General features: G+C 43.5%; 1 protein-coding gene across 3 annotated transcripts; it reads left to right on the top strand.

Annotated features, from left to right (window-relative positions):
• Positions 1-23447, top strand: Vgll1 (vestigial like family member 1). 3 transcript variants are annotated; one of them, XM_074062715.1, is made up of 5 exons: positions 1-130; positions 3956-4194; positions 14241-14519; positions 16411-16470; positions 22215-23447. In XM_074062715.1, the coding sequence occupies exons 2-5, from the start codon at positions 3981-3983 to the stop codon at positions 22256-22258; spliced, it is 597 nt and encodes a 198-aa protein (XP_073918816.1). In that variant the 5' UTR covers positions 1-130; positions 3956-3980; the 3' UTR covers positions 22259-23447. The 3 variants fall into 3 exon arrangements, with proteins under 3 accessions (XP_073918816.1, XP_020038231.2, XP_073918815.1); XM_020182642.2 differs by having other exon boundaries at positions 14241-14660; XM_074062714.1 differs by having other exon boundaries at positions 2-149; positions 14241-14660.
• Positions 23448-26855: the final 3408 nt, after the last annotated feature.

Below are 26855 nucleotides of genomic sequence, written 5' to 3'. Positions count from 1 at the left end.
AGGTAGCAAAGGGAGGGCACAAATCCTCAGCTCCTACTTCTGTGATCCCTGCACTGCTTGAAAGTGGACCAGGCAGTTCTGCCCATCAAAACACATCTATTCCCCACCATAGAATCTTGCTCTGTCTCAGGTAATGATCCAGAATTAAGGTAAGAAAAGGTGGGGACTTTCAGGGGAGGGGAAAAGAGGAAGAGGGTTGGAAATTCAACTGGAAAGAAATTGGAGGGCATAACCTACTGGGCTCAATGAGATACAGTCTGGTTCCTTTGGGACTTTTGTTCCAGGTGATCACTGTGACATCCACCCCTCTGACTGCTCACCCCACCCCAGGGAGACCATTTGCAGAAGTATAAAAGCATCTAGGCAGCATCCATGTAGTAGACGTGAGGCCAAACTGCTGGTTTTGGATTCCTTATTCAAAAATGTTTTGCAGTACTTGGGGCAATATTTCAAGGTCCACTTGGAAAACTTGATGTCATTCTATTTTGTGACTGGCAGCTCCTGAGATGCAGCTTTGCAGCACCCTTTCTCTTCCTCTCCTCCTCCTTTCTTTTTCTTCTTCTTTTTTTTTTTTGGTGGTACTGGGGTTTGAACTCAGGGCTTCATGCTTGCTTGCCAGGTGTTCTACCACTTGAGTCACTCCACCAGTCCTTTTTGAGGCAAGGTCTTGCGATGTTGCCCAGGCTGTTCTTGAACTCTTGGGATCAAGTGATCCTCCTGCCTCAGCCTCTCCAGTGGCTGGGACTCCAAGCATGTGCCATGACACCCAGCTTAGTTCTTAGAATGCTAATATCCCTCAAATATAGTTTCCTTCAACTGGGGTCCAAGTGCAGCCCAGAGAATTGCTCATGAGCTGGATCCAGAGAAGTCACCCCCCCCCACTGCCCAGCTTCCTTTTTGAGTGTGTGTTTGGAGAGGAAAAGAGAGGCAGGGGTAATACTTGTGGTTTACTCAGGGTCTCCACTTGTCCATAATCTGAGCCTTCCAAGTATGATGGTCTGAAATGTTGCCTTGAGTTTATCTCTGACCTTTCCCCACTGTGGCCATTTGACCTCTGGTCTCTGTGGACTCTCCCCAAGCAGACTACAAAAGTGCATGTGGCCCTGATGTTTCAAGAATCTGGCCAATCTGTGGCCTCAGGGGCAGTTAACAAAAATGGATTGCAGGCTGTGTCAAGCCTGAGCCTAGTGCAGTAGCCGCTGGCAATGCAGAGCAGAAGAATCCTCTGAAGGTGCTACCCAAGTCCCCAGCCCTGGAAGTAGGGGCTTCAAGGGGAAGCCCTGAGGGGGTGGGTGAGTGGAGCTTCTGCCTGCATTCCCTGTTGGCAATCATAGGAGACCCTCAGTTCTTGGATCCAGGCTGCCTAGGGATTAGAGGCCAACCCCGTTACACTTTTGATAGATGGGAGACAGGCCTGCAGAAGGCGAAGGACTATCCCATTCATCAGGTAGGCAGTAGAGTATGGTAGGCAGAGTTTGGAGCCAGGTAGACCTTGGTTCCTTGCCACAACTGAGCTGTGTGGCCTGAGCAGTTTATTTCACCTTCTTTAAGCTCCAGTTTGCTTATCATAATGGAAGGTCTGGAGAAGATACATATGTAGCTTCTGGCATGGAATAAGTATTCTATAAACTGTACCTTTAAAACTGGTGCTATGTCCACATTTATCATTACTTTATAACTCATAACACCTCTGCTTGGCATCTAGGCTCCCACGTGTCTTGTGCTTTTGCCAGTACTTGGGTTTGAATGCAGGGCCTTGTACTTGCTAGGCAAGTGCTCTACCACTTGAGCCATTCCTTCTGCCCTATTTTGTGTTTTATATTGAGGAATAATTTAGCTATAGTGAAATGCACAGATCTTAAGTACAATTTGATGAGTTTTGGCAAATGTATACATCCATATAGTAACCCTCAGCCTTTGTCAAGATGCAGGAGATGGCAGTGGTCAGGCGGCGGGGGTGGCTGGAGGTACACATTGACAATTCAGTACTCAGGAGGATTGCCAGTTAGAGGCCAGGCTGGGCTACATAGAGAGACCCTGTCACAAAAACTAGAGGACATTTCTAGCATCGATGAGGGCTCCCTCATGCCCATTCCTAGTCAATCTCTACCCCACAGGCATCCATTGTTCTATTTCTATCACCACAGATTACTTGTGCTTGTTCCATGTAAGTGAAATCACACACTGTGGTCTTTTGCAATTGGCTTCTTTCACTCACTGTAATACATTTGCGATTCACCCATGTTGTTGTATGGATTGGTACTTTCTTCCTTTTTATTACTGAGTACCATTCCATTCTAGGAATATGTCCCAGCTAACTTATTTATTCTCCTGATAAAGGAGAATAAATTACATTTATGTAATTTCCTTTTTGGAGCTTTATGCATAAAGCTGGTATGAATACCCACATACAAGTTTGTATAGACACAGCACAGCTTTCACTTTTTGTGGATAGATGTACTTAAAAGTAAAAGTGTTGGGTCTTACATTACAAATATGTTCAGCTCCCAGCTTTCCAAAGTAGCTGTTGGCATGTTTTTTCAAAATAAAGATGCAATTGATTCACTTTGTAAGGTTATACTTAGCATGACTATCAACCAGGAGAAACAAAACAGTGATATTCAATCAAAGGCTTCACTAGACAACATAGTCCAGTTATGACCCAACAGTAATATGAAATTCAGAGAGGCTATGCATTTCCCTTAAAGTCACACAGCTGAGGGAAAACCTACCATCTGGTGTGATTTCCTTGTACTGTGCTTTCTCTGCATGAAATGGCATTCAGTCATTCTGCCATTGTTTACTGAACACCTGCTTAGGGCAAGGTGCTAAGGATAAAGAAACAAGTAAGAAATACTAGAGTGGAGGGCAGTCTATTAAATCCTGATCATTTTCATTGTATTAACAAGAATGAATAGATGAAATAAATCTTTGGCCAGAGCACATAGTAAGTCAGATGGGGGTGACCAAGGTAAAGAAGCACCCATACATGCTCCTTCTCTAGTACAGGAAGGCCACAACATGTCTTGAGTGACCAGTCTGTGCTGGGCCCTGGCCTTCTTGCAAATAGACAACCTCTGCCTTCCAGGAACTAACGAGGCAGGATTTGCTGATACCAATGAGGGAGTCCAAGTTCAAGGCAACTCAGCAAACAGCTACTGAACGTCTTCTCTATTCCAGGCCTTTCTAGATACAGAGGCTATGAAGTGCTGAGCAGAACTGACGAACTGACAAACTTACAGTCTTTCAGGAGTTTTCCTCTAGTGTTGCTGTAATATATTATGGTAAAATTGTTTTGTAGAGATCTGTGGTTGGTTCAGAATATGCCTATCTGGAGGCCTTAGGGCTGGTGTTGTCTGTAATTATTAGTTTCCAAGATGAAGAAGGGATAGAGGCAGGACACCATCTTACAGAGAACAGGGCATCAGGAGCATTTTATTCTCTTGCATGGACATGATCAAGATGGAAGGCAATGCTTTCTTCACAGGTCAAAATTGTCCAACACCAACTGGATTGCTTAGTCTGACTCTTCAGGGGGAGCTGTGCCTGCGGTGGTTCTGGGTTGACCTTGGCTAATTCTTTTGGGAAAAACTCATTTCTCTAGAAACCAACTTACTCTGGAGGTGGCTTCAATGGCCTCCACCCTATCTACTGATGCTTTGCAAGCTATATTGCCTGGAAATCCTTATTTGTAAGAAAGGCCACTTTCAGCACTTTGTTAAGCTTTGCCATGCTGTCTCCTGAGCCACTCTGATTAGACTGGGCTCCTCAGCTGGTCTGCAGACCAGTACAGTGTTGTTGTTGAACTTCAAGAACCATGGTATCTCCCTGGGGCTCCACTGAGAACTGGCACTTGGTAAAAGTAAACTGCTGACCCATAAGAATGCCACTCATCCAAATGCAGCTGAGCTACTTGGTAAAATAGTGCCAATGATGTTTTGTATTTGGTTTGCAGCTGTCACCTGTGTCACTCACCCACAATGGACGAAATGAAGAAGACTGCTGTCCAGCTGCCCAGAGGTCGGCAGAGGCCTATAAAGACTGAATGGAATTCCCGGTGTGTCATTTTCACCTACTTCCAAGGGGACATCAGCAGTGTAGTGGATGAGCACTTCTCCAGAGCTCTGCGCAATATCAAGAGGCCTCCAGCACTGAACCCCTCAAGGCAGCATGAAGATGTGATCCTAAGGAATGGTGAGCTGGGAGGGAGGAGGCTTTCACTGAAAGACCAGTTCTTTGAGATACTTTATTCCCTAGGACATGTGTATATTTGCCAAAGGCAAGTCACACTGCCTAGTGAGAAGCCACACTTCTCTTTAGAAGTTGAATGTATAAATGGACATTTAATCAAATTAGTTCACCTGTTTTGTTAGTTCCTTAATTGTGTTAAATGCTGGATTTGCTGCACAGCACACACTAGGATCTCCACAATCGTTTGCTCTGAACATCATTATAGATATTATGCTTATCACTGTTGACCTGAGGGCAAGAACACCAAAGGGTCCCTGATAAGATAAAGCATGTCCCATGCTGATGTTCACTGCGTCCTCTCTACCAATAGTGGATGAGCTGGTGAACAAGGACTGGGCCAGAGGGAGGCTGTGAGGAGTCTTGCCACATCCCTCTCCCACCCTTCACAAGGTCAGGGGTATCTATTGCTCAAGAGAACTATGTTGCATTGTGTGCATTAAAATATCTAGGTCTGGAGGAATTCATACAGTTAAGGTGGAATGGGCTATTGCATTCATGTGCCCCTTCCTCCATAAAAAATATTTAAAATTACATTTTATAATTGCATCGGTGTAAAAGATGAGTGCAATCCTGACTGGATTCATTTTTTAATATGTGCAGTATCATTAGCATATCATTTTTCTTCTGATTTTAAAATAAGTTACAGTTTTGTGGGCCCCTACAAATGTTCATTGGGCCCTAGTCACTGTGCCTCCTGTGTCCAACAGTCATCCCTCTTTTAGAAATGTGTGAAGAGATAGGGTCTGACTCATTTTAAGAGCTTTTTATTGCTGTTGACAAGTACACATGTTGAATGCCTTGCTTCCATTGGAAGCCTGTGGGTCCCCAAGTGGGGTGCTTTGTGCAAAGTGGACACTTTGGGGCCTCTGCTTGTAGGCAAAGAGTGCACCTGTTTCCAAAAGTCATCATCGTGGCTGTGTTCTTTGGGCATTGACAAGGTGTTTCTGCGTATCTGGAATATTGATTTTGGCAGAATTGACCTCTTTCCTAGAAATTACTTTTCTAGCCAAGTAATGTGCTTTTCTTGGAGAATCCTGTGGGTTAGGTAGGTAGGCTATCACATGGGAGGGCATGTGATAGCCTCAGATGCAAAAGGAAATGATATGGAGCTTGTTCAAACGGGCATGGGGCTGGCTGAGGAGGAGGGAGGTGATGTCCAAGACTGGGTTGAATAATGTCACGAGGAGCAGCAATAGCTGTGACATTGAGTTGTTTGGGGGAGGTGGTAAAAAATAGAAGCCCTTCATCCTATCATTCTCAATCTTCTTATCTTGTTTTACTTTTCTTCTTAGCATATGTCACCACCAAGCACATTGTATATGTATGTGTTTCCTTCTTGACTACATCCCACCCTCTTAGACTCTGAATCCCGTGACAGCAGGCGCTCGGTCTGATAACTACTGCTTTCCAAGTACCTAGCATAATGCCTGACTCATGGAAGGCACTGAATAAGTAGCACTTAAATGTATAAAATTATGATTTGGATCCTAGGGTACTGACCCTACAGATGGGGTGCCTTGGTCTGTTTTCTGTTGCTTAATAACATGATACCACAGATTGGGTACGTTATAAAGAAAATAAATTAATTTGGGCTCAGGATTCCAGTCCAAGGTCAAAGGTCTATATCCGTTGATGGCTCTCTTATCAGACATTTCAGGGCATCACATGGCAAGAGACCAGGAGGAAATGTATGTATCTTCTGGTCTCTCTCCATCTTCTCATAAAGCCACCAGTAATTCATTCATAGGGGCCCTTATGCAATCACTAACCATCTTCCGAAGGCCCCATCTCTGAACACCATAGTTAGATTAAGCTTCCACCCTCTCAATACCTCACAGTGGGGGTTAGACTCTAACATGAGGAGTTTCAGAGAGGGCAAACCATGTTCATATCATAGTATGGGTCACTGGAGACATGGGGTACAGTGTGGCACATAACTTTAGAACCAGGTGGCAAGGTGCCAGGACAGCTCTGCTACTTCCCAATAGTGTGATCTCAGTGTATATCACTTCATCTGCCTGTGCCTCAGTTTCCTCACTGCTAAAATTGAATATTATTGAACTATAGGAGGGAGCTTTTGAGGAATCAGTGAGATAATGCATGTCAAGTGGCAAGTAATAAGTGCTCTGCTTGTGAGAATGATGATAAAAGCTTGAGTGACTAGAATGGATGTGATGACCTACATTCAAAATATTGGGATCTCAGGGCAACAGGTCTCTCCCATGAGCCCCCACGTTGTCAGGGGTGTCTGCTGCATGGCTGCCGCAGTGTTTCCTATGCCCTCTGATTTCACCCTGTGTCATTCTGTGAAGCCCTGCCTACAAGAGGAGCTTAGGCCCTGAACCTGGTCTTGACCAGTGAGATTTCCCAAGCCAAAGAGAGGCTTCTTCTCCACTTTCCCCTTACTTGTTGCATTTTCCTTGTGACAGTCTCACAAATCCCTTGCCTACGCAGATGTTGCCTTCCTGCGTGGTGTGGGCCAGGCAAATGTTTGCCTGCTGAACAACTGAAGGAAAGCCTGTTCCTCTCAAGGTCTTTCTTATCATAGCTAGGAGTCAAGTTTCTCAGAAACTCCACAGCCTCAGGGGTTGGTCCCCTGAAAGAAGTCCAGCCCTGTGGAGGTTCTCACTGAAGGTGTTATATGACATACAGACTGCTTGGAAAACAGTGGGGATCTATAAAGTGGCCTTTCATGACAGACTGTTGGTTAGCATCCTCTTAACCCCTGTAGGCCAGCCCCAGGCCACCTGGGCCCTCCTTAGCCAGGCCAAGGAGAACAGGACTCCATTCACCAGCTTCCATAAAAGACTTACCCACACTCTGAGGGCACTTTGTCAAGTCAACTATGTGCAGCACAAACACAGATACCTGCATGGCTAGGAAATGCCACTGAGTTTCCTGGCTTCTTTTCCCAAATCAGAGTTATCTTTACTGACTTATGTATAATGTACACTGGTTGTACTTCAGAAAATGCAAGCTAAAGGTATCTTTGAGTTATCTCCCCCTCTCAAAGGACATGGGAGTTCAGAGTCTGTAACTGGAGAAGCTCCAATAAGTATGATTTCTTGGGGGGCATGATCCTGGTGCAATCTCAGCCTGTATTCTTCCTGTTCCACTTCCCCCCACCTCAGTCCCAATGGCATGCTGGTCACGCGCCAAGGGCTGCTGGGAGAAGGTGACAGGGCATATACCTGTGCATTGAGATGCCCTAGATAGCCACTCCCAAAGGGCCCCCCTCCTCCTCTCTGCCCTCCCATGTGCCATGGTTAGTGGAGGTGGGGAGAGTGCTGGGTTTCTCTTTCAGTACAAATAGCTGTGTGAGCTACAATCATGGCCTTTGGGAGTTCTGACAACCTTGTGCCTTGCTTTCCAGTAAGGGAAAGGAACACACACACACTTGTACTGAGTCCCGACTAGGTGCTAGACATGGTGGTGAAATTATTGCATGTATTTTAGTCCTTGAAACCAACTATGATTTATATGGTTCAAAGACAAGTGAACCAAACCTACGGTGCTAGAAGACAGAACGGTGCTTCCCCTTTTTGGGAGGGTTGTTTGTGACTAGCCCTGAGGGCACCTTCTAAGATAGTAGTCATGTTATGTTCTTCAATATGGGTACTCATTACCCACTTTGTAAAAATTCCACCAGCTGCACGCTTACATATGTGCATTTTTATACATGTTGGTTATAATTCACAAAACCACTTTGCCATGGGTATTACTATCTTCATTTAACAGAAGAGAAAAATGGCAGCCCAGCAAGGGTAAGTGCTTAGAGGCAGGTCACACAGCCAGCGAGTGACAGCGATTGCAACCCAGGCCCATCAGACTCCAAAGCCAGTCTCTTGATCAACTATCCTGCCTTTGTAGACAACACCCCAGTCAGCAAGAGGGTTAAAACCCATAGAGGACTAGAGCTAGTTATGTTCACAATGGCTAACACTGAGAACTTCCTGTGTGCCAGGCCCTTTGCTAGGGACTGTCACATGGAATATTATATTAAATCTTCACACCAACTCTACTGGTTACTCTCGCTATGCCCATACTTCTGGTGAGGAAACTAAGGTGCATAGACAAATGATTTGTCCAAAATCCCACAGCCAGTAAGGCTTGGCTGCAATGTTTGCCACCACATGGGTTTGATTCGTGATCTACAGCTCTTATCAGTCTTCAAGATACTAGCACATCTTTTGCATGTGGTCTCCACCTTCAGTTGGAAAAAGGAACCTGGCTGTCTAGCAAAAGAAAGACTTGGTGCCCCAGGGAGGTGAGTAGCCATGAAGAAGGGGTGGGGCTGAGGAGGCCACCCTGGTATCCCAGGACTGTCTCTTCTAAGCTGCCCCTCTGTCTGAGGTGTGAGTTTGACCTTAACTAGTGCAAAGACTGTCTGGGGTGAATGCATGAGGGAGAAGTGTCACCAACAACGTGGATAGAGAAGAGAGAGTCAATGTATGCAGGCTAGGCAAGCCAAAGGTTGTAATTTCATGGTGCAAGGTGTGTGTGTGTGTGTGTGTGTGTTCAGACAAATTTTAGTTTCAACTTTATCATAAAGCAGGAATGTTATTAAACAGAGAGGAGGAAAGGAAGGGAGAAGAGAGGAGAGGGGAGGGGAGGAGGGAGGAGAGGAAAGGAGAGGAGAGGAGAAGACAGAGGTGAAGGGATAAAAGAAGAGAGGCTAGATTGGTCTTCATGACTGTGACCTTCTGGGGAATTCGCTAGTCAAGTGGTGTTTTGAGTTTGCACTTTAAAATAGTTTAGCCAGGTGCAGTATCATGCACCTATAGCCACAACTACTTGGGGGGCTGAGGAAGGAGGATCACTTGAGACCAGGAGTTCAGGACCAGTCTGGGCAATATAGTGAGATTGTCTCAAAAATAGCTTTCTCTCTGGGTGCAGTAATTCATATCTATAATTCTAGCTACTTGGGAGGTGGAGATCAGGAGGATCCTGGTTTGAGCCCAGTCCAGGCAAAAAGTTTGCAAGAACCCATCTCAACCAATAAAAGCTGGATATGGTGGCACATGCCTGTCATTCCAGCTACGCAGGAAGTGTAAATAGGAGGTTGGTGATCCGGGCTACCATCTTATTACTATTATGGGGCATAAACATGAGACCCTATTAGAAAAATACCTAAAGCAAAAAGGACTGGAGGCATGGCTCTAGGTAGAGTTCTTGTCTAGCAAATGTCCTGAGTTCAAATCCCAGTATCACCCTCAAAATAATAACCTTTCCTAAGAAAGATTTTATTATTATAAAAGCAAAATGTGTTCGTTTTTGAAAACTTACAAAACGCAAATAAGCACACAGGAAAAAACCACACGTGAATCTGTGCACACATACCAATTTTTTACATGCACAACTATGCATATAATGGACCATAGCCTGTTTTTTTAAATTTTACAGTAAGTCTTTTACCTCTCCATGCCATTGTCACTAAATGTTCTGCTGTGATATTGTAATGGTTCAAGAGTATCATTTTATAGATGCATCACATTTATTAAAACTTCTGGACATTGCTAATCTTTTATTATAAACATCACCTTGAACATTTTTGTAGCTAAATTTTAGCATGCATCATTGCTTATGTATATTTTATGTTGCTGTGAGTTGAACGGCTGGCTGCTAGGGTTTGGATATGCTTTGAATATGTTCCCACCATGGTTTCATATGTTGCAAGCTTAGTCCCCAGTGTGATGATGTGACAGGCAGTGGAATCTTTGAGATGCAGACCCTAGTGGAAGGACATTGGGGCTGCTGCCCTCAGAAAGATTTAAAGTAGTTCTCATGAGAGCAAGTTGTTATCAAAGAACGGACCTGATATGTGCATCACTCTCCAGCTTCCTGTCTCACCACGTGATGTCTCTCTCTTGCACACAATCCTGCCATGAAGCCATCTACCATGAGTGATGCAGCCAGGGGGACCCTCACAAGTGCTGGTGTCGTAGTGTTTGGACTTTTTGCTTCCCAAACTGCCGGCTAAATAAATGTATTTCTTTATAAATTAATCAGCCTTTGCATTTTGCAATAGTAACAGAAAGCAGAGTAATACACTGAGTTAGAGGGTATGCACAAATTTTAGGGGTTTGATATGTACCAAAAATTTGCTCCCAGAAAGGTTATGGCAGTCTGCCAACTCCTCCAGCCTCGGTAGTATGTGAACATGCCCATAATGCAGTCATTCTTTGCAGTATCGGGAAGGCACAGCCAGTAAGAGCATGAGCTTTGCAATCAGACAGCTCTACCACTTGCTAACTGACCTTAGGCAGGTTACTTTAACTGCTCTGAGTCTGTTTTCTCATCGGGGTGCTGTGGAATCATATGAGCTCATGTATGCAGAGCCTGTAGTAAGTGCTCAGTAAATAAAAGCTATTCTATACTTACAAATTATTCCTGCCCACTTTCAATGTCAACCCCAGACTGAACAAAGGCTCCTAGAACCTCTCTTCTGTAAGTGGTGTCAACTGTATTTTCCACACCAGCCCCAACTTCATTGCTGCTGCTTTTGCTGCTGTTGTGGTTTTCTTGGCTCAGTCTTTTCTGGCATGTTGTGATTAATAGCAGGGAGGATTCTTAGGATTCATACATTTATTACCATCTTGCTTTTTCCTGGGTTGGCAATGCTGAGTGTTACAAACCAGTAAAGAAACCAAAGTAGGTTTAAAGGCTATCGTGACTACTAATACCAACAGCAGCAGTTATTATTCATTGAGTGGCTACTCTGTACCAGGCACTGTGCTAAGCCTTTTGTATGGACTGTCTCATCCGATCTCATAACAGTCCCAAGAAGCTCAAAAGTGGGCGGGGACTTGCCCTGTGTCATATGTATAAGAAGTAGAAGATCTGATACTAGACTCCATGCCTGTCTGACTTCAAATTCTGTCACTTAACTATCTTGCATGCTTCTCATCTCAATATAGAAAAGTTCAGTGAGGGTGTGTGTATGTATGTGTGTGTGTATGCATGTTGGCAACTATGTATATACATGTGTTTGTATGTAAACATGTGTGCTCATGTGCACATTCATTGGAACATTTAGCAAAGCCTACCATGTGACAGGCATGGTGAGAATTCCTGGGGACATAATGGAAAAAAGAAAAATTATCTCAGCCCTCTTAACACTTGCTAGATAGTGGAGAAGACCAGAAAGGAAGGAACAAAGGAAGAAAGGAAGGAAGGAAGAAAATAGGACTGCTGCAATGAATGAAATGAACAGGGTGTAGACACAGAAGGTAACAGAATCACAGACTTTAGACTGGAGATTCAGAGTATTTCTGAGAGAGTGACATTTGAGTTTGTGTGTACAGAAACTAGTCTGGAATAGGAAGTCAGGGTCACCACTCCTCTGGGGTGGACGAAAATTTTCAGTGCCAAGAGTGCTTTCTAGAAGGTTCTGGGGCTTTCAGAGTTGTATATTGGTGGGAATGGTGGTGTCTCTGTGAGGCAGGGGTGGTGGCAAGCCTACTAGTTTCACGTGAAGAGGCAGAATGGGAAATAGAGGCTAACAATCTCCAGATATGTCTGGTTGTAGGACCAAGGACCTTAGAAATTCTAGAAGCAGGTGGTGCTCAGAGTTGGAGCATATGGAATAGAAGCCATACGTATTCTTGCTAAAATAAAAATCCAAACTTACCCCAGGGGCCCCTGAATCCAAGTTCCTCACTTGCTCTCCATTCATTAATGTACATTGGTATTTGAGAAGGCAATGAAGTTGCCCCTAGTGCTCTCTTTACCTCCAGAGGGAACTAAGAGGGGGCACCTGGGTAAGAATGTCACCAGGGCCACCTCTAGTAGCAGCAGCAGCCTTGAGTCACTCCAAGGTATGGTTTTAGATGTCTTCTCCCATCCACAGTTGCTGGTCATGGTTGCCAGAGTAATTGGCCCAGGAAGCCTGGGAAAGAGTGGCCACCCAAATTCAGAGTCTTCACTACATGGGCCACCAACTCTGGAAAAGTGGGTCTTGCCAGACCCTCTACAGCCATTGGGGTACTGTGAACTCAGGGTTGAGACACACTGTGTGTCCCCACAAGCTCCCACCCAAATTGTACTCTGGTGCACCCAATAATCATATGGGACCTTAAACAGCAGCACACCACTTAACATATCAGTCAGAGAATTCTGGGATGGAAACAGTTAAGAGAAATATTCAAAACACCCTGGGGCCCTTCTTTCCACATTTCAAGCATTCAGTGGGCACCTCAGTCACATGTATGAGGTCTGTAAGGCCAGTCCAGATGGAAAGTGCCCAGCTGTCAGGGACCAGGCTTTGTTTCTAATTTGTGCTTAGGACATGCCGTACTCTCATTCAATATGAAACATGGACAGTGATTATATGAAACCAGCTTAATCACTCTGTTTGTACCACACAGTGCCCTGAGTTGCTCCTGGCCTGCAGATATCAATTTTCAAAAATCACATCCACCCTTAGGAACACATTCTAATATATTATCCTTGCCCTTGGTTTCATTAGAAGAGGCTCACCATTGTTCATTGTGAGGTGCTGAGCAGAACGTCTGTGCCACATGGGTTCAGGCTTCTTCTGTTTTTATTATCTGTTTTACATGGTGGTGGGCCGGAGCACTCCAGTACCACTGTGCTGGTCTCCTGGATATTTTAATCTCATACAAAATGCAGTCAAACTGAACATTCAGGAGACATGGGAAAGGTGCCCATGAAGGGAAGGGGGAGCAGTGTCTCAGGCTTTCCTGCAAGCTTATCTTTGTCTCTACACCCAGCCCCCTCCACCATTGTCTTGCAGAGATGAGAGGCTCTAGGCTTTAAGCACCATCTGTCAGCACTCTTTCCCTCCTCCCCTCTTGCCCTAGTGGGTGCTGAGAATAGAGAAAACATCCATCCATGTCATGATCTATACTAGCCATTTGAGATCTCAGATTCAGCTGGTATCCCGGGCACAATTAGGATAGTGTCTATGAAAGCAATGAAGACTCCATCCCTATTAGCCAGTCCACATGAACTTGGCAAACAGAAACTAAGTCATCTGTTGACCCTAACCACTCTGCATTTTCACCAGGAGGTTCAAGCAACTATTTCCCTTCCCACCACTTGTTGTTGCAGCTCAGTTCCATATTGGCCTAATCTACTTTGCCACCTTTGCATCCTCATGCCTCAGATTCTTCTGGAAAATGGAGTTTCAACGCTTAGAGTGTTGTGAATGACCAGCACAAAGTAGCACTAAACTCTTTGTAAAAGTTCCATGGAGTCATATTATTTACAGCACTGGCTAAGCAGCAGCAGTAACCAAACAGAAATCAAGCACTTCTAGAAAAGTTTCCTGAAATAGGTAATTGAACAAGAGTGCAAAGATGTATACAAAAAGACACTCATGCCAATGTTGTTAATATAATTGAAAAACAGAAACAACAGAGCTGTGCACAAATAGGACATTTGTTATCCACTGTTGCCATATGATAAGATAGTGTGCAGCCATTTTTAAAAGCTGTTTGGTTCTATTGCTTTCTATTGGAGGATGTTTGTGATATATAAATGAAGCAGAATCAGCTCAAATAATGATGTGTGTTGTGGTATGCTACATATATACATATGAAGACAGCATAATGAAGCCCACCAAGCACTGTTTGAAAGAGGGGGAGGAGAAGGAGGGGCAATGGGAATATAATGGAGGTGATGAACTTGTTCAAGGTATGCTGTACACATGTATGGAATTATCACAGTGAACGCTCTTGTATTATTAATGTATGAAAATCAAAAATGAAATGAAAAAGACGATGTCTGTTGTGAAAAAAATGCATACGTGAGTAGAAACAAATCCTAGAAAGAAATATAATTAAAAGAAGGCAACAGTTGTTTCTGGATGCTATGATCAGTGGGTGTGTATTTGTTTGTGTTTTAACTTTTTGTATATTTCCTTAAGTTAAAAAATAAAGCACGTATTAATCAGAAAAGATAAACTGCTTCCACTTTGAAAATGATAAGTAATCACCTAACAAGTCTTCTAAATCTTTCCTTCCCAGATAGTGGCATGCCTCCAAACCATTGGCGTTTCTCTTCTCTATGGACAAAGCCACAGTCAGAAGCATCTCTTGCAAATGGTGCCACCAGCAGCAGCTTGAATGTGTCTGATCCTGGGACCATGGACCAGTACCCGCTATCCCTGTCTGAGACCCCCTCTGCACGGCCTGAGGAGCTGTGGCATTACTCCTCCCTAGCCAGCCAGGGCTCCCCAGAGCCTCACTACTCTCATGCCTTTCCTGATGGGCACCTGGCTCCAGAGCCCCAGGCTGACAGGAAACGTGAGCCCCTCCTAAGTCTCCTCCAGCAGGATACATGTGTAAACCATCCTCAGGAGCCTGCCATGAGGGAGGATTGCAACCCTGACCAGATAGTGGGGAGTCCAGGATTGTTCCTCAGCCTGCCTCCCAGCTCAGCCCACTGTAAGGAAATGGGTGCTTGCCGATATTTGGACCATGGCCTCTGATTGGTTGTGGTTGAGAGTGAGTTGGCAGGAGATGAGGGGCTAAGTCTAATTGCTGTCTCTCTGGACATGGGGCTGCTGCAGAGGAGTGGAGTACATTACCTCAATAGTCCATATATCTTCACTAGGCTTCACTGACATTCGCACTTTAATAGCTAAAGGACTGCCTAGATAGCCAGCCAGAAGGAACTGGCCTGAATTATTCACCACAGTCTATTGACTTGGCCTTACCCTAGAAAAACAATGGGGTGCTGCCTAAATCATAGGGTCGCATGTTTACCTTGATGGAAGTCACTAAATAATCTATTTGCAAAACAGAACTCTGTGACGTACCTACAGGCTCAGACTGTATTCTCCAAACAGGTTGACAGCTTGCAATATTGCCAGGCTCCTGGGCAAAAACAAGGGCAATCTATACCAACCATCTGCTCCACACATTAAAATTCAAAGCCACCGGAGAGGCAGTCCCATCACTGCCTGGAGATGCAGCTGCCTGGCTGTCTGCGGCTCACTCCTGAGCACTGGGCTTCCCTTGGGTTACTGCCCCCTGACCACCACCTCTCACCCTGATATAGAAACACCCTTAAGGGTCACTCACTTTTCCATTGGCTAACTCACCCAACAGATATTTAATTAGTAGCTACTAGAAGCAAAATACCCATCAGAAAACAGGAATTACTTTTTGTAAAAGAACAGGAAGAATTATCTGAATTTCACCAAAACCAGCAATCCACACTGCCATAAGACTTGCCTTTCATGTGAAATACTCGCAATAATACATATATTTTATAGTTTCATGGGGCCAAGTTTGCATTCTCTGACATTTTGTACTCTGAAAGATTTTTTCTTTTGCAACTCTTTAATCCACACATATTTGTGGTTCTATGCCTGAAAGAAATTACTGGAAGCTAATTACTATGAACTAAGCAGATCGTTTGCAAAAGGCATGTTTAACATAGCCTAAGTGCAGTGCTGTGTTCCATCCTCACTGAGAGCAAGTTTCCCATTAAAATATCTCTCCATTATTTCCAGAGTTTGATTAGCAAGACATGATACAAATGTCATGCTTGGGAAACCTGTGAAAATTCTCACCCCTGTTTTCTTTTTCAAAAATCGTCTCTGGATTCAGAGGGAAAATGAGAGCAAATGTGTTTGTATGTATGCCTGTGCATACACACAGCAGAGTGCTTTTTCAACAGTTGGTTAGAACACAGATGGCTCAAATCATCATCTTGCAAACATAACAACTCTATATAGTTCAAATCCAATTCCTCAAATATTTAGCAAGCATCCACAATAAGTCAGGCACATCATGGCCGAAGGATATTGTAGACATTATTCTATTCCACAAACCTCTAGGCATGTATTCACAAACAAATGTTGATCGTTAAAGTTGCAACTGTAACAAGGTCTTCCCACTATCCTACTGACGTTGGCATTGGTTGTATTCATTGGTGACTGACAAGCCACAATTTGTTGAGGAAGTCAATAATCCTTCATCAGGAACACTGACTGGAAGAAGGGGACAAGTTCCAAGCTCCAAGAGATTAATACAAAAGCATGTGTTTTTCAGCATCTGATAAAAGAAAATAGGTCAGGTGTCTATAAACTGACCTAGGTGATTTGGGACCCCTAGGGTGCTACTGGGCACTTTCTAACCCTCCCACAGATAATTCATTTCCAGTCAAGGTTTCTTCGTTTTTTTCTAGGTAAGAAAATATATGCCTCCCCTCATGGTGGACCTGCCAATCCTAGCCTTGGAAATGAAAGTAAGTACATGGTTCAGACTTTGATAGTGTGGTTCTGTGTCCTGAGAACAAACCTAAAGAGTAAAACCAGGGTCTTCAGCAGGTGGCAGGAGTTTTATGTCTATCACTCAGTATTTTCATGGATAGAATTGGTTTCAGCATGTACTTCATAGCTTATTAAATTTCCTTAACATCTTTTCCTTGTGGCAGAGAAGCAGCTCTACTGAGTTTTTTTTAATTTGAGCTCAACTCAAGCAAGGTAACTCAGATCAATGAGCTAATCCACAGGGATTAGCTGTCCCAGATGTTCAGGGTTCAGCCTAGTACATAGGGCCACCCCAGGTTCTCTGTAGTCAGAGAAAACGCAACTGAGGCCCGAGGTCAGGACTCAGCTCAGCTTACTTTGAAAGTGGTGTCAGTAGGAAGTTCAAAATGAGGACAATGTAGGGGGAGTGGAAGAGGGTCTTCATAGCCTAGGTTCTAGCTTTGAATCCCAGCTTTATTACTTACTAGTCTCAGAAGCTCTGCCTCATTTCTTAAACCCTCATGCCTTATGTGCCCAGTTTATAGGGTTTCTGTGAGCATTTATGAAATAATGTATGCAGATGCTTCGAATAACACCTGGCTGTAGTAAGCCATCAAAACATGTAAACTAGGCTGGGGACACAGTCAGTGGGAAGGCTTGCCTAAAGCTCTCGCTAAGTATGCAAAGTCTCTGGGTTTGAACCCTAGCATAAAAACAAAAATACAAACAATTGAAAAGTACATGACATTTTAGAAGGCATCCTGTGCGCTCCAAACTTTACTACATGCTCTGTGTTTAAGAGAAGACCAAAAGGAAGGACTGCCACCACAGCCCCAATCTCAGGTACTTTTCAGTCTAGTGGGAAAGCAACAGGGTGAAGGTTATATATAGACTCCCATTAGAGGCTCAGTTCCACAGGGGCTGGCTGAGGCTTGAGGCATTCATGGCTGTATTTCAATACCTGCAGCCACCTGGCCCAGAGGGCCATACATATTTATTGAATGAATGAGTGAATAAGTACTGGAAACAATAAAAGAGAATTTAGAAAGGAAATAGTAGGCTGAAAGCCGTGGCTCAAGTGGCGGAGTGCTTGCCTAGCAAGCAGGAGGCCATGAGTTCAAACTCCAGTATCACCAAAAAACAAAACAAAACAAAAAAACCCAAAAAACAAACAAACAAAAAAACAAACAGAGAAAGGAAATAGTAAGAAAATTTCTAGGAGGACATGGTAGCTGACATCTGTAATTCCAGCACTTGACAAATTGAGGCAGGAAGATGTAAAGTTCCAAGTCAGCTTGAACTGTATAATAAGACCCTGCCTTAAACAAAGAATCAAAAAATGGAAAAAAGTAAGAAAATATCTGGCGATATAGTAAAAATTATTCTGTTTGAGGCCCTTGTGTAAGACAAACAAAGGAACAAGCTCTGTGATTAACTGTGACCTGGCCCAAGCTTTTAGGGCTGGTTGAGCTCCTGCCTGAGTTGTGCTTCACGTGAGTACCTGTTGAAGGGAATGAGCTCGGCTGACCTTTAATATATGAAACTCAGTATTGTGATGTCCCCTAGGTGTTAATAGACTCTACATTATTTTATTATAAATCTAGACATTGCTGATAACTTAATGCTTTTAAATTGCTTAAAGGCCAAAAATAACAGCAACAACATTTATTGGTGACAATACACCATCTCTTTAGTCTCCACAATGACCTCGTGATATGTATATGTATGTGTGTGAGAGAGAAATACACACATTCTAGGTGTATTTTCACAATAGATTTTCAGCAAATAATGGTTGAATGAAAATGAACACTCCCATTTTATAAATGAGGAAATTGAGTTTCAAAGAAGTGAAAGGACTTACCTTAAGATCATACAGCAGTGTAATATTATCTCTTTGTTCTCACAGTGTCATAAGATCCTCAAAAACAATTCCAACTTAAATAAAGAATACAATAGTGAATACTGGCAACTGGTGAGATTTCACTCTATCTTGGCTTGCTGTCCATCTGTGGCCAAGACACCATTCTCAGAAAGCAAGCAAAAGAGCAGAGGGGTAAAGGGATGATCTTTTCCTACAGAGAGTAATTGAGGGGAGGTGGGGGATGGGCATGTGGCTGCCAACAGTCTCAAGGCAGCCATCCTACCCACATGGCTCTTGGTTGAGGGAGGCTGCATGAAGTAGGAAGGGGAGGAGAACTTCCCAGAGCTCCAAATAAAAGAAACACAAGACCCAGCAAAGCCCAAGCTCTTAAGTAGGACACACTACTCTCTCAACCTTGCCTGATGCTAAGAACCACCAGGAAGCTTCTTAGATGCCTGAGTTATGTGCTACTCTTCTTGGTTGGGTAGATCTGGTAGAGACTTATTCACTTCCTCTTGTATTTTATTCTTGGTATATTTTATATTAACCTCATTTGGAAGTGAACATGAATCTTTTGGTAGGAATTCAGTAGTTCTGAAGGATCTGCTATGTGAGACCCCAGATAAATATTTGTCAAAGGAAGGAAGGCAGAGTCTCTTACTGCTTTTCCAATATGGACTTAGTCCCCTCATGTACCTATGAGGCAGGGGCTATGTGGAGCAGAAGAAAAATCAGAGGCAGAGGGGTGGTCAAAGAGTCCTTGGAGAAGGCATTCCAGAGGTGAGTCCCAAAGACATGGTATCAGCAGTTCTAGTGAATTTGATTTGATTTTTTTTGTCTGTAGAAATAGACACTGGTTGTGCATTCCTTCAATATATGCAGATAATAGCAATTGTTAATATTGCTAGTTGGCAGATAGTGCTATAATACATACTAGAGATATAACAGTGAATAAAACTTAGTCCCTGTCCTCATACAGTTAATAGTCTAGTGGGGAAGATATAACCTCATACCAAAAGTGGGGAAAACAAAATATTTGGAAGTTATGGTAAGTGCTGTGAAGGAAACACTTAAGGTGTGGAAATAGGGAAAGCTGGAGGCCAAGTTTTGATAAGGTAAGTGGTCAAGGGAGGCCAGTGGTGAAGTGTATAAGCAGGGACTCAAGTATAGCAAGAGAGCCAGCTTTGGGAAGAGTTAGGAAGAAGATGAGTGAGATGGAGAAAACTTCCCCTGCCAAGGCCAGTGGCATGTTAGAGGAATGGGAAAAAAAGACCAGTGTGGCTGGAGCACAGTGACAAAGGGTGAGTATGGTACAAGACAACGCTGGATTTGTAGGCAGGGGCCAAATGACATAAAGCCTTTTGGGTAATATTTGGAGTTTGGATTTCATATCCTAAATGATTTGGTGAGTGATGAAAGGATTTTTAAGTGTGATTCAGTTTGCATGTGATAAGGATACAGAAGGTGTTGTAGGGAGTTTAGATTGGAGAAGGCATGAGAAAACAGGGACCCGGAAGGAGGTAAGAAGTATGAGATTATACCCAGCAGTAGATGGTATCAGTGGGGATGGAGAGAAGCAGATATATTTTAGACATATTGGGGAGATTGTGTGGTAGTGTTGAAGAAAATGGAAAAATCCAGATGAGCTCCTAGGCTTCCAACTTGAGCAAGTGTCAAAACGAGGAAGACTGTAGGAGACCCAACTCTGTTGCTCAAGTTGGAAGCCTAGGAGCCAACTTAAGCTGACAGCACCTACAAGACATCCAAGTGGACATGTCTTTTAAGCAGTTGTCTATATAAATGAAGAGTTCAGAGAAGTCTGGGTAAACATTTGGGATTTGTTAGTACAGTACATAAATGTTACTGGATATGATCATCTTGACAGAGGATGCAGGTAGAGAAGAGAAGAAAGTAGACAACAGAGTCCTACAGAAGGCCAATATTTAGAGGTTGGGGAAGGGAGGAACTAAAGCAAGAGAAAAGACTGAGAAGGAGCAGTTTGTGTGATAGAAGAAGAGCTAGGACAGACACTAAAAGAAGAAAAATGGTTCAAAACAGAGGGTGTCATCAACTGTATCAAAAGTCAAGTAAAAGATGGACAGAGAACTTTCTATTGGATGTGGCACCAGAGATGTGGGTCATCTTTTTAAGAGCAGTTTTCATGATGTGATGTGGACAGAAGCCAGGTCAGACTGGGTTGAAGAGTGAAGGGGGGAATGGTGAGAAAGTGGAGACAGGAAGTGCCCACAGCTTCTTAGAGGAGGTTAGCGTTTAAACGGTGAAGAGAGATGAGGTGGCTGCTGAGAAAACCACTGGAGCTTAGGAAGGCCTCTTCCAAGAGTCTATTTATGATCCAGTAAAAAAAAAAGACAGATTGACAGTGTGAGAGGATAGAGATAACTTCATGGGGGAAGTCACTGAGAAGATTAGAAATGATATGGGAAAATACTGACAGTTAATTGGAAGAGGGTTGTCCTGCTTTGGAAGTGGGTGAAGAACGAGGATAACGACACAGATGCAAGTAGATTTGCAGGCTTGCATGTGGGAAGACTGAAAAGTACTATTTCAGTGATTTCAACAGTGGGTCGGGTTCATCAACTGAGAGCGAGCGTGAGTGTAGGATGTTTGGAGGGAGTGGGGAAGTAGGAAAATGTCTTTGAGGGCATTGGAAAAGTAAGACTGCCAGTAGAGAATTGTAAGCAGGGGTTCTGAGTGCTGATTGGCAATCTGAGGTCATGAATTTCAAGTGGGGGCAGTCAGCGGGGTTGTGTGATTTTTTTCAGTGAGTCTAGGATAGTGTAATGTGCCGGGGTGGGGGCAACTCATCCAAGACTGAGGTTGTATCAAATGAGTGTGCTGGATAGAGAATAAGGAAAAGGACCTGAGGGTGTTTGCAAGTGATTATTATAACAAGAGACTATGGTATCTAAGCTGTCCAGAGAAGGAAATGATGGGGACAGATGGAAGGTGACAGGTTAGTGGAGGTTGATGGGTTGGAGGTTATATAAAAAAAATCAAGAAAAAGACTCCTTAAGACAATGAAACATGAAAAAGTGGTTGGAGAATGGGTGTTTGAAATCGAGATTGCAAGGGTTCCATCTGTGTGGGTGGTGACAAAGTTTAGGGTGTGACCACAGGAACAAGATCATTACATATGAGAAAAATCATGGAAGTGAAGCAAAATAAGAATCAATAACAGAACCAGGCATGGTAGCACTGCCTGTAATTCTAGCTACTTGGGAGGCGGAGTTAGGAGGATCGTGAGTTCAAGGCTAGCCTGGTAAAGTTAGCAAGACCCCATCTGAAAAAACAAAATACAAACAAAAGGGCTGGGAGCATAGCTTGAGTGGTAGAGTGCTTACCTAGTACGCATGAGGCTCTGAGTTCCATCCCCAGCACCATAAAGCACAAAAACACAGAACAATGACAAAAAAATACTACCTACCTACAACAAGGATTCTATTTTTATTCTCATTAGCAAATGGGAAAACTGAGGGTAAGGGAGGTTGAATAATTCTCCTAGAGTAAAAGTGGGTAAAGTGGCAGAGTCAGTTTTCTCTGACTTCAGTGTCCTTGGCTTTGCCCACTAAGCTAAGGTGCAGCCTTCTTCAAACAAAATAATAGTGAACGTTTATGGAAGATATATGTGTCAGCCACTATTCTAGGGGCTTTATATGTGCTTAACTCAATCCTCCTCAGAATCTTAAGAAGCTGTTGTTATTCGTACCCCCATTTAACATGAGGAAAGTAGGGCTCAGATAGGTTTGGTAACTGGCCCAAGGTCACACAGTTACACAGTGCTGAGTCCAGGAATCAAACCTGGGCTCATTTGAAACCCAGAGCTGGCTTGTTCATCATGGTGCTTGTCTTGTTTTTCAGGAAGCCAGTCTCCAGAGAGAAGAAAAGATCTATTCTTTTATTAGCATCAGTTTGAAGAAGAATATTCTTTTTTCTAAACCTGCTCATGATTTTCCAATGTGAATCCAGAATGTCTAAGACAGCACTGTCCTTTTCTGTTTCTGCTACTAAACAACATTGAATTAGGTTCACCTTTAGGCTCTACCTAAAATTATACGCTGCTCTTCCTTGGCAACTGTGCTCTGCGAAATCCCAGCATATAAAATGTGTAAACAAGCTGTTGTAAGGTGGTGAGCACAGAAGCACCTGCTTGTTCAGCCCACTCCCTCATGTACCCACTGCCTTTTACTTAGAAACCACAGGCTCCCTCAGACTCTCTGGCAATGTCCTTGGAACCACTCTGGGCACATGGTATTTTATGGCTTGTTTCACTTTTTGGACTGAATCAAGGTACCGAAAATAGCTTGCTTTCCAGCCTTAACTAGACTGAGGCCCACCCCATTCCTGCTTCTACCGAAAGCAAGATGGTAATGGTGTAGACAAGCCCCATTAAGAATGGTTTGAGGCTGCGGGTTCCCGGCACATCCAAAGTCTGGAACAAAGCTGGAAAGTCTCCGTGTGGACCTGATGAATGAAGTGCGTTCACTTGGAAAATTTGGGTCCTCAACTCTAAATGAGCGATTCCAAATGGAATTGCTGAGCAATCTAATAACTTGCTGGAAACTGAGCAAAGTGCCCCATCCCAAGATAGATCTGTTGCTGGAGCAGAACTTATGCTGTGTCCAGAGCATTTCCTGGATGCAGTTCCACAAGTTCCTTTCTTCACTTGTTCTAATGGTGACGATTCTGGCAACTGACACCCTGACGATGCCATCTGGCCTTTGGTGGAGCCCTACAGTCTCCCAAAAGGGCCCATGAACAATGCCACTTCTTTAGCTCGCTCAGAGATAGCAACATCCAGGAAATAGTCACTTTCTGTCCAGCACTAAGCTTTTGGGGCCACCCAAGTGGACGTCTGCAGTATCATTCATCGAGTTAGAGCAAGACAAGCTTTAGTCCAAGACCTGGCATGAGACCTCCCTGCAGATTGTTCCACACGCATAAAACGTGACAGTTTCTCAGGAGCATTCGTCTCTGCAGCCTGGTAGACAGCCTTGTGTCTAGTGTGACCATAGGGCTCTTGCCCCTGCCATCAGTGTTCCCCGTGCACATTCCACCTGCTCTTGGATGAGAGCTCAGAGGATAAATACTAATAAAACTATACTTTTTCCTGAATTGTAAGATTTTTCTCTTCCAACATCTCAATTAAATTTTCTAGCAACCTTGAGATTAGTGATATTATCTTCACTTTAATTTTTGTGGAAATACTGAGGCTTAGAGTAAATAAATAACCTGCCCTAAATCATGTAGTAACATGAAACTGAAACCCAGTGCTTTTTTCTCTCCACCATAATACTTATCCAGGGTTAAAATCAGGCAGCTTTTAGGTATTTCCCCTCCCACCTGCTGTGTAAAAAAGACCACAACTCACAGGACCACAGCAATTCCCTGTCTCAAGAACAGGGAATTTCTAGTATGTTACATGTGTTTGCCAGATTCAGCAAGGGGCAAAAAGACCTATCCCGTACATTTCCCCTGAAAGTCATCTACATTCGAAGGTCATGTTTTGTTTTGTTGGTGATGGCTGAGAAAATTCAGGGTGGAAACTGATTCTAGCACTCGTAACATAAAATTGCACAAGGACATGTTTATCATGGTCAATTCTATAAAGATTCATCTGTGTTAGAAGATAGCAAGTATCATCAGAATTGAACTCTTGGTGTGCTGTTCAGGGAAAAGAGGAAATGAATCCAGTAGAGCTGGTGTCTTAGATAGCCTGTGTGATCTGATAACATTGACCTTCAAATCCGCCCATGCTCTGCCTTGAATAAGGTTAAAGCAGCAATCAATTTTCCTTCTTCAATAAAGGGGGGAGGAAAGACCCCTGATACTAAGGGACCCCACACTCCTCTGACATACACATGTAAATCCCTGCCCAGGTCAACTGCCTACTTAGTCTCAGACATACACTTCAGGCTTTCTCTATGCCTCCTAGTTTTTCCTTTCCTATTCTACTTCGAAAGAGTTAACTTGAAAAGCTTTCTTTGACTCACTTTGGCAATTTTAATCTTGCAATTTATAAAAGCACTCTTACCCTATCCCCTCAGAAAATATGTAGCAGCCTTTGCACACAAAGGTGAAGTAGCTGTCCCTGTGTGATGTCGGTATGGCTTCAACTATGTTCTAACTGATATGTAAGTTGAGTGGAGGGCAGGGTGGCATTTTCCCACCAGGTTGGTCGAGGTCTTGAAACTGTGGAACGTCAAGTTCCGACAGGGCAAGACCCAGGAAGCCTCATTCACATCTCCCTTCGATTTGGAGAAATTGACAGTGGCCTGATCAGCTCTGACTCACCAACTGCCTTGGCCCTCACCCTGACACACACACACACACACACACACACACACACGCATTTCTGACCTTAACAATCTGGAAGAACTGAAATTGTTTCAAATGGGCTGAAGACTCTCACATACTTGAATGATGCCTGACTCTGAAAAAGCAAAAAAAAAAAAAAAAGTGACAATTCCCTTTTTCTGGAAGCAAAGGCTATCTTAAAAATTCCAAATAAGCCAGCCTCTGGGTGGCTCACACCTGTAATCCTGGCTACTCAGGAAGCAAAGATCAGGAGGATCACAGTTCAAAGCCCACCCCAGGCAAATAGTTCATGAGACCCTATCTTGAAAATATTCAACACAAAGAAGAGCTGGTGGAGTGGCTCAAGTGGTAGAGTACCTGCCTAGTAAGCATAAGGCCCTGAGTTCAAACCCCAATACTGTCCCCCCAAATTCCAAATAAGAATGTTGTTTGCAGATACAATATTGAGGCTTGTGTTAAACACTTTGCCATTCTAAAAATCAGTTTCATGAGTAACAATGAAAATGAAATCAGCCTTCCATAAATAAATGCTAACTAAAGTATCAATTATTTTTCTCCCATGTAAAAATTAAATGCTAACTGTGCTGGTGGCTCACACCTGGAATCCTAGCTACTTAGAAGACTGAGATCAGGAGGATCACAGCTCAAGGCCAACCCAAGCAAAAATTCATGAGACCCAATAGCTGGGTATGGTGGAGCATGCTGGCCGGCCCAGCAACAACAAGAAGCATAAAGTAGGAAGATTGCGATCCAGGCAAGATCCTATCTCCAAAATCACTAGAGCAAAAAGGGCTGGCGGCATGACTGAAGTGGTAGAGCGCTGGCTTAGTAAGCATGAAGCCCTGAGTTCAAACTCCAGTACCACCAAAAAAAAATGCTGACCTTTCCCTAATTATTTCCCCAAATTAACATAGTTAATTGAAAATAACTTTATAAACTGTGTTTTCAAAATGTGAAGTTAGAATGCAGTGGTCCATTTCGGTTCCCTTAATGGGAAGATTCTAACAGCATGTTACTGTGAAATTTTATACATTAGTGGTGACTGTAGAAATAGGATATTTTTGTAAGAGCTACTATTTCATCAGTATTTCTTCACAAATTTATAAATTTTCAAAGATCTTCTTGAAGATAAATTTGGTTATTTTATTCTTCATTTTAATCATTTTGCCTATTTGTTTATAGCAGTTACAGTTACTTCCTTAGTTGAAAATTGTGACCTTCCACTAATCTTTGAAAATAGGAAGCCTTTCTTAATGCTCCTGCAAGCCTGGACTGTGTTAGGTCACCTGGGTTCTGGTCCTGGCCACTAGCTAGCTGTATCATCTAGAATCAGTGACTTCTGCCCCCCACACCACCTCCTCATGTCTTAGTTTCTCCATGTGTAAAATAAGATGACCTCTAAGAACATTTTCAGCCCCCAGAGCCTGTAGTGTGAAATAAATACGACAGTTTCAAGACCTACCAATTTTACTGGGTCTTGTAATAGGCAGGGTCTGGATGACTGAAGTACAGAATAGAGAACAGTGGCAGCCATGGGATGGTGCTGCCAGGAGCACCCTTCATGGACAGTTTTCCATTCAGCTGTAAGGAGTGTAGCTATTGGAGGGCCTCCATCTATTAGCACCTTAGGACTCGCTTCCGCCATGCCCTTAGTGGGCATGCCCAGCCAATGACTGAGTGCTAAAGGAATACCTGGGCCTGGCCCCTTCTGCCCAACGTGGGACTCCTCTAATGGATAATATTCGTTCCAGAATGCCCATTGAGTTGGCCGAGACTTTATTGGAATCTGCATCGTGGTTTGAGTCTCTCCCTGCTCAATCCTACTTCCTCCCCTTTTCTCTTTCATGGGTGTTACCCACTGAATCCCCACAAACTTCTTACACCTCTAATTCCTCTGCATCTGTTTCCTGGATCAGCCAGCCAACACAAACATATAGCAGAATTTTAAGAGCAAATACACAGAGCTAAATGCCAAGACCTGTTGTGTAGATGGTGATTGGACCAATCTGACCAGTGTGGAGCATTTGAGTTGAAAATAAAACTGGAAAAAATAGATTAGGTTCAGATTGATGACATTAAACAACAGTGACACTCAGTGGGTAGAGTTAAGGTTGGTGCCAGATGGGAGCCCCAAGTGCCAGGTCAGCTCCTAACCACATCTTCAATCACCTTTCTAAACCATCC

Source organism: Castor canadensis, chromosome X (assembly GCF_047511655.1).
Source record: "Castor canadensis chromosome X, mCasCan1.hap1v2, whole genome shotgun sequence".
Classification (NCBI taxonomy): Eukaryota; Metazoa; Chordata; class Mammalia; order Rodentia; family Castoridae; genus Castor; species Castor canadensis.
This window is presented reverse-complemented; position numbering and strand designations above follow the sequence as displayed.

Excerpts from the sequence above, each read along its gene's own strand:
- Vgll1 (XM_020182642.2), top strand. The coding sequence starts at position 3,981 with ATGGACGAAATGAAGAAGACTGCTGTCCAGCTGCCCAGAGGTCGGCAG. Across the intron at positions 4,195-14,240 it reads AGATGTGATCCTAAGGAATG|ATAGTGGCATGCCTCCAAAC; the intron begins GTGAGCTGGGAG and ends TTTCCTTCCCAG. Across the intron at positions 14,661-16,410 it reads GCCTCCCAGCTCAGCCCACT|GTAAGAAAATATATGCCTCC; the intron begins GTAAGGAAATGG and ends GTTTTTTTCTAG.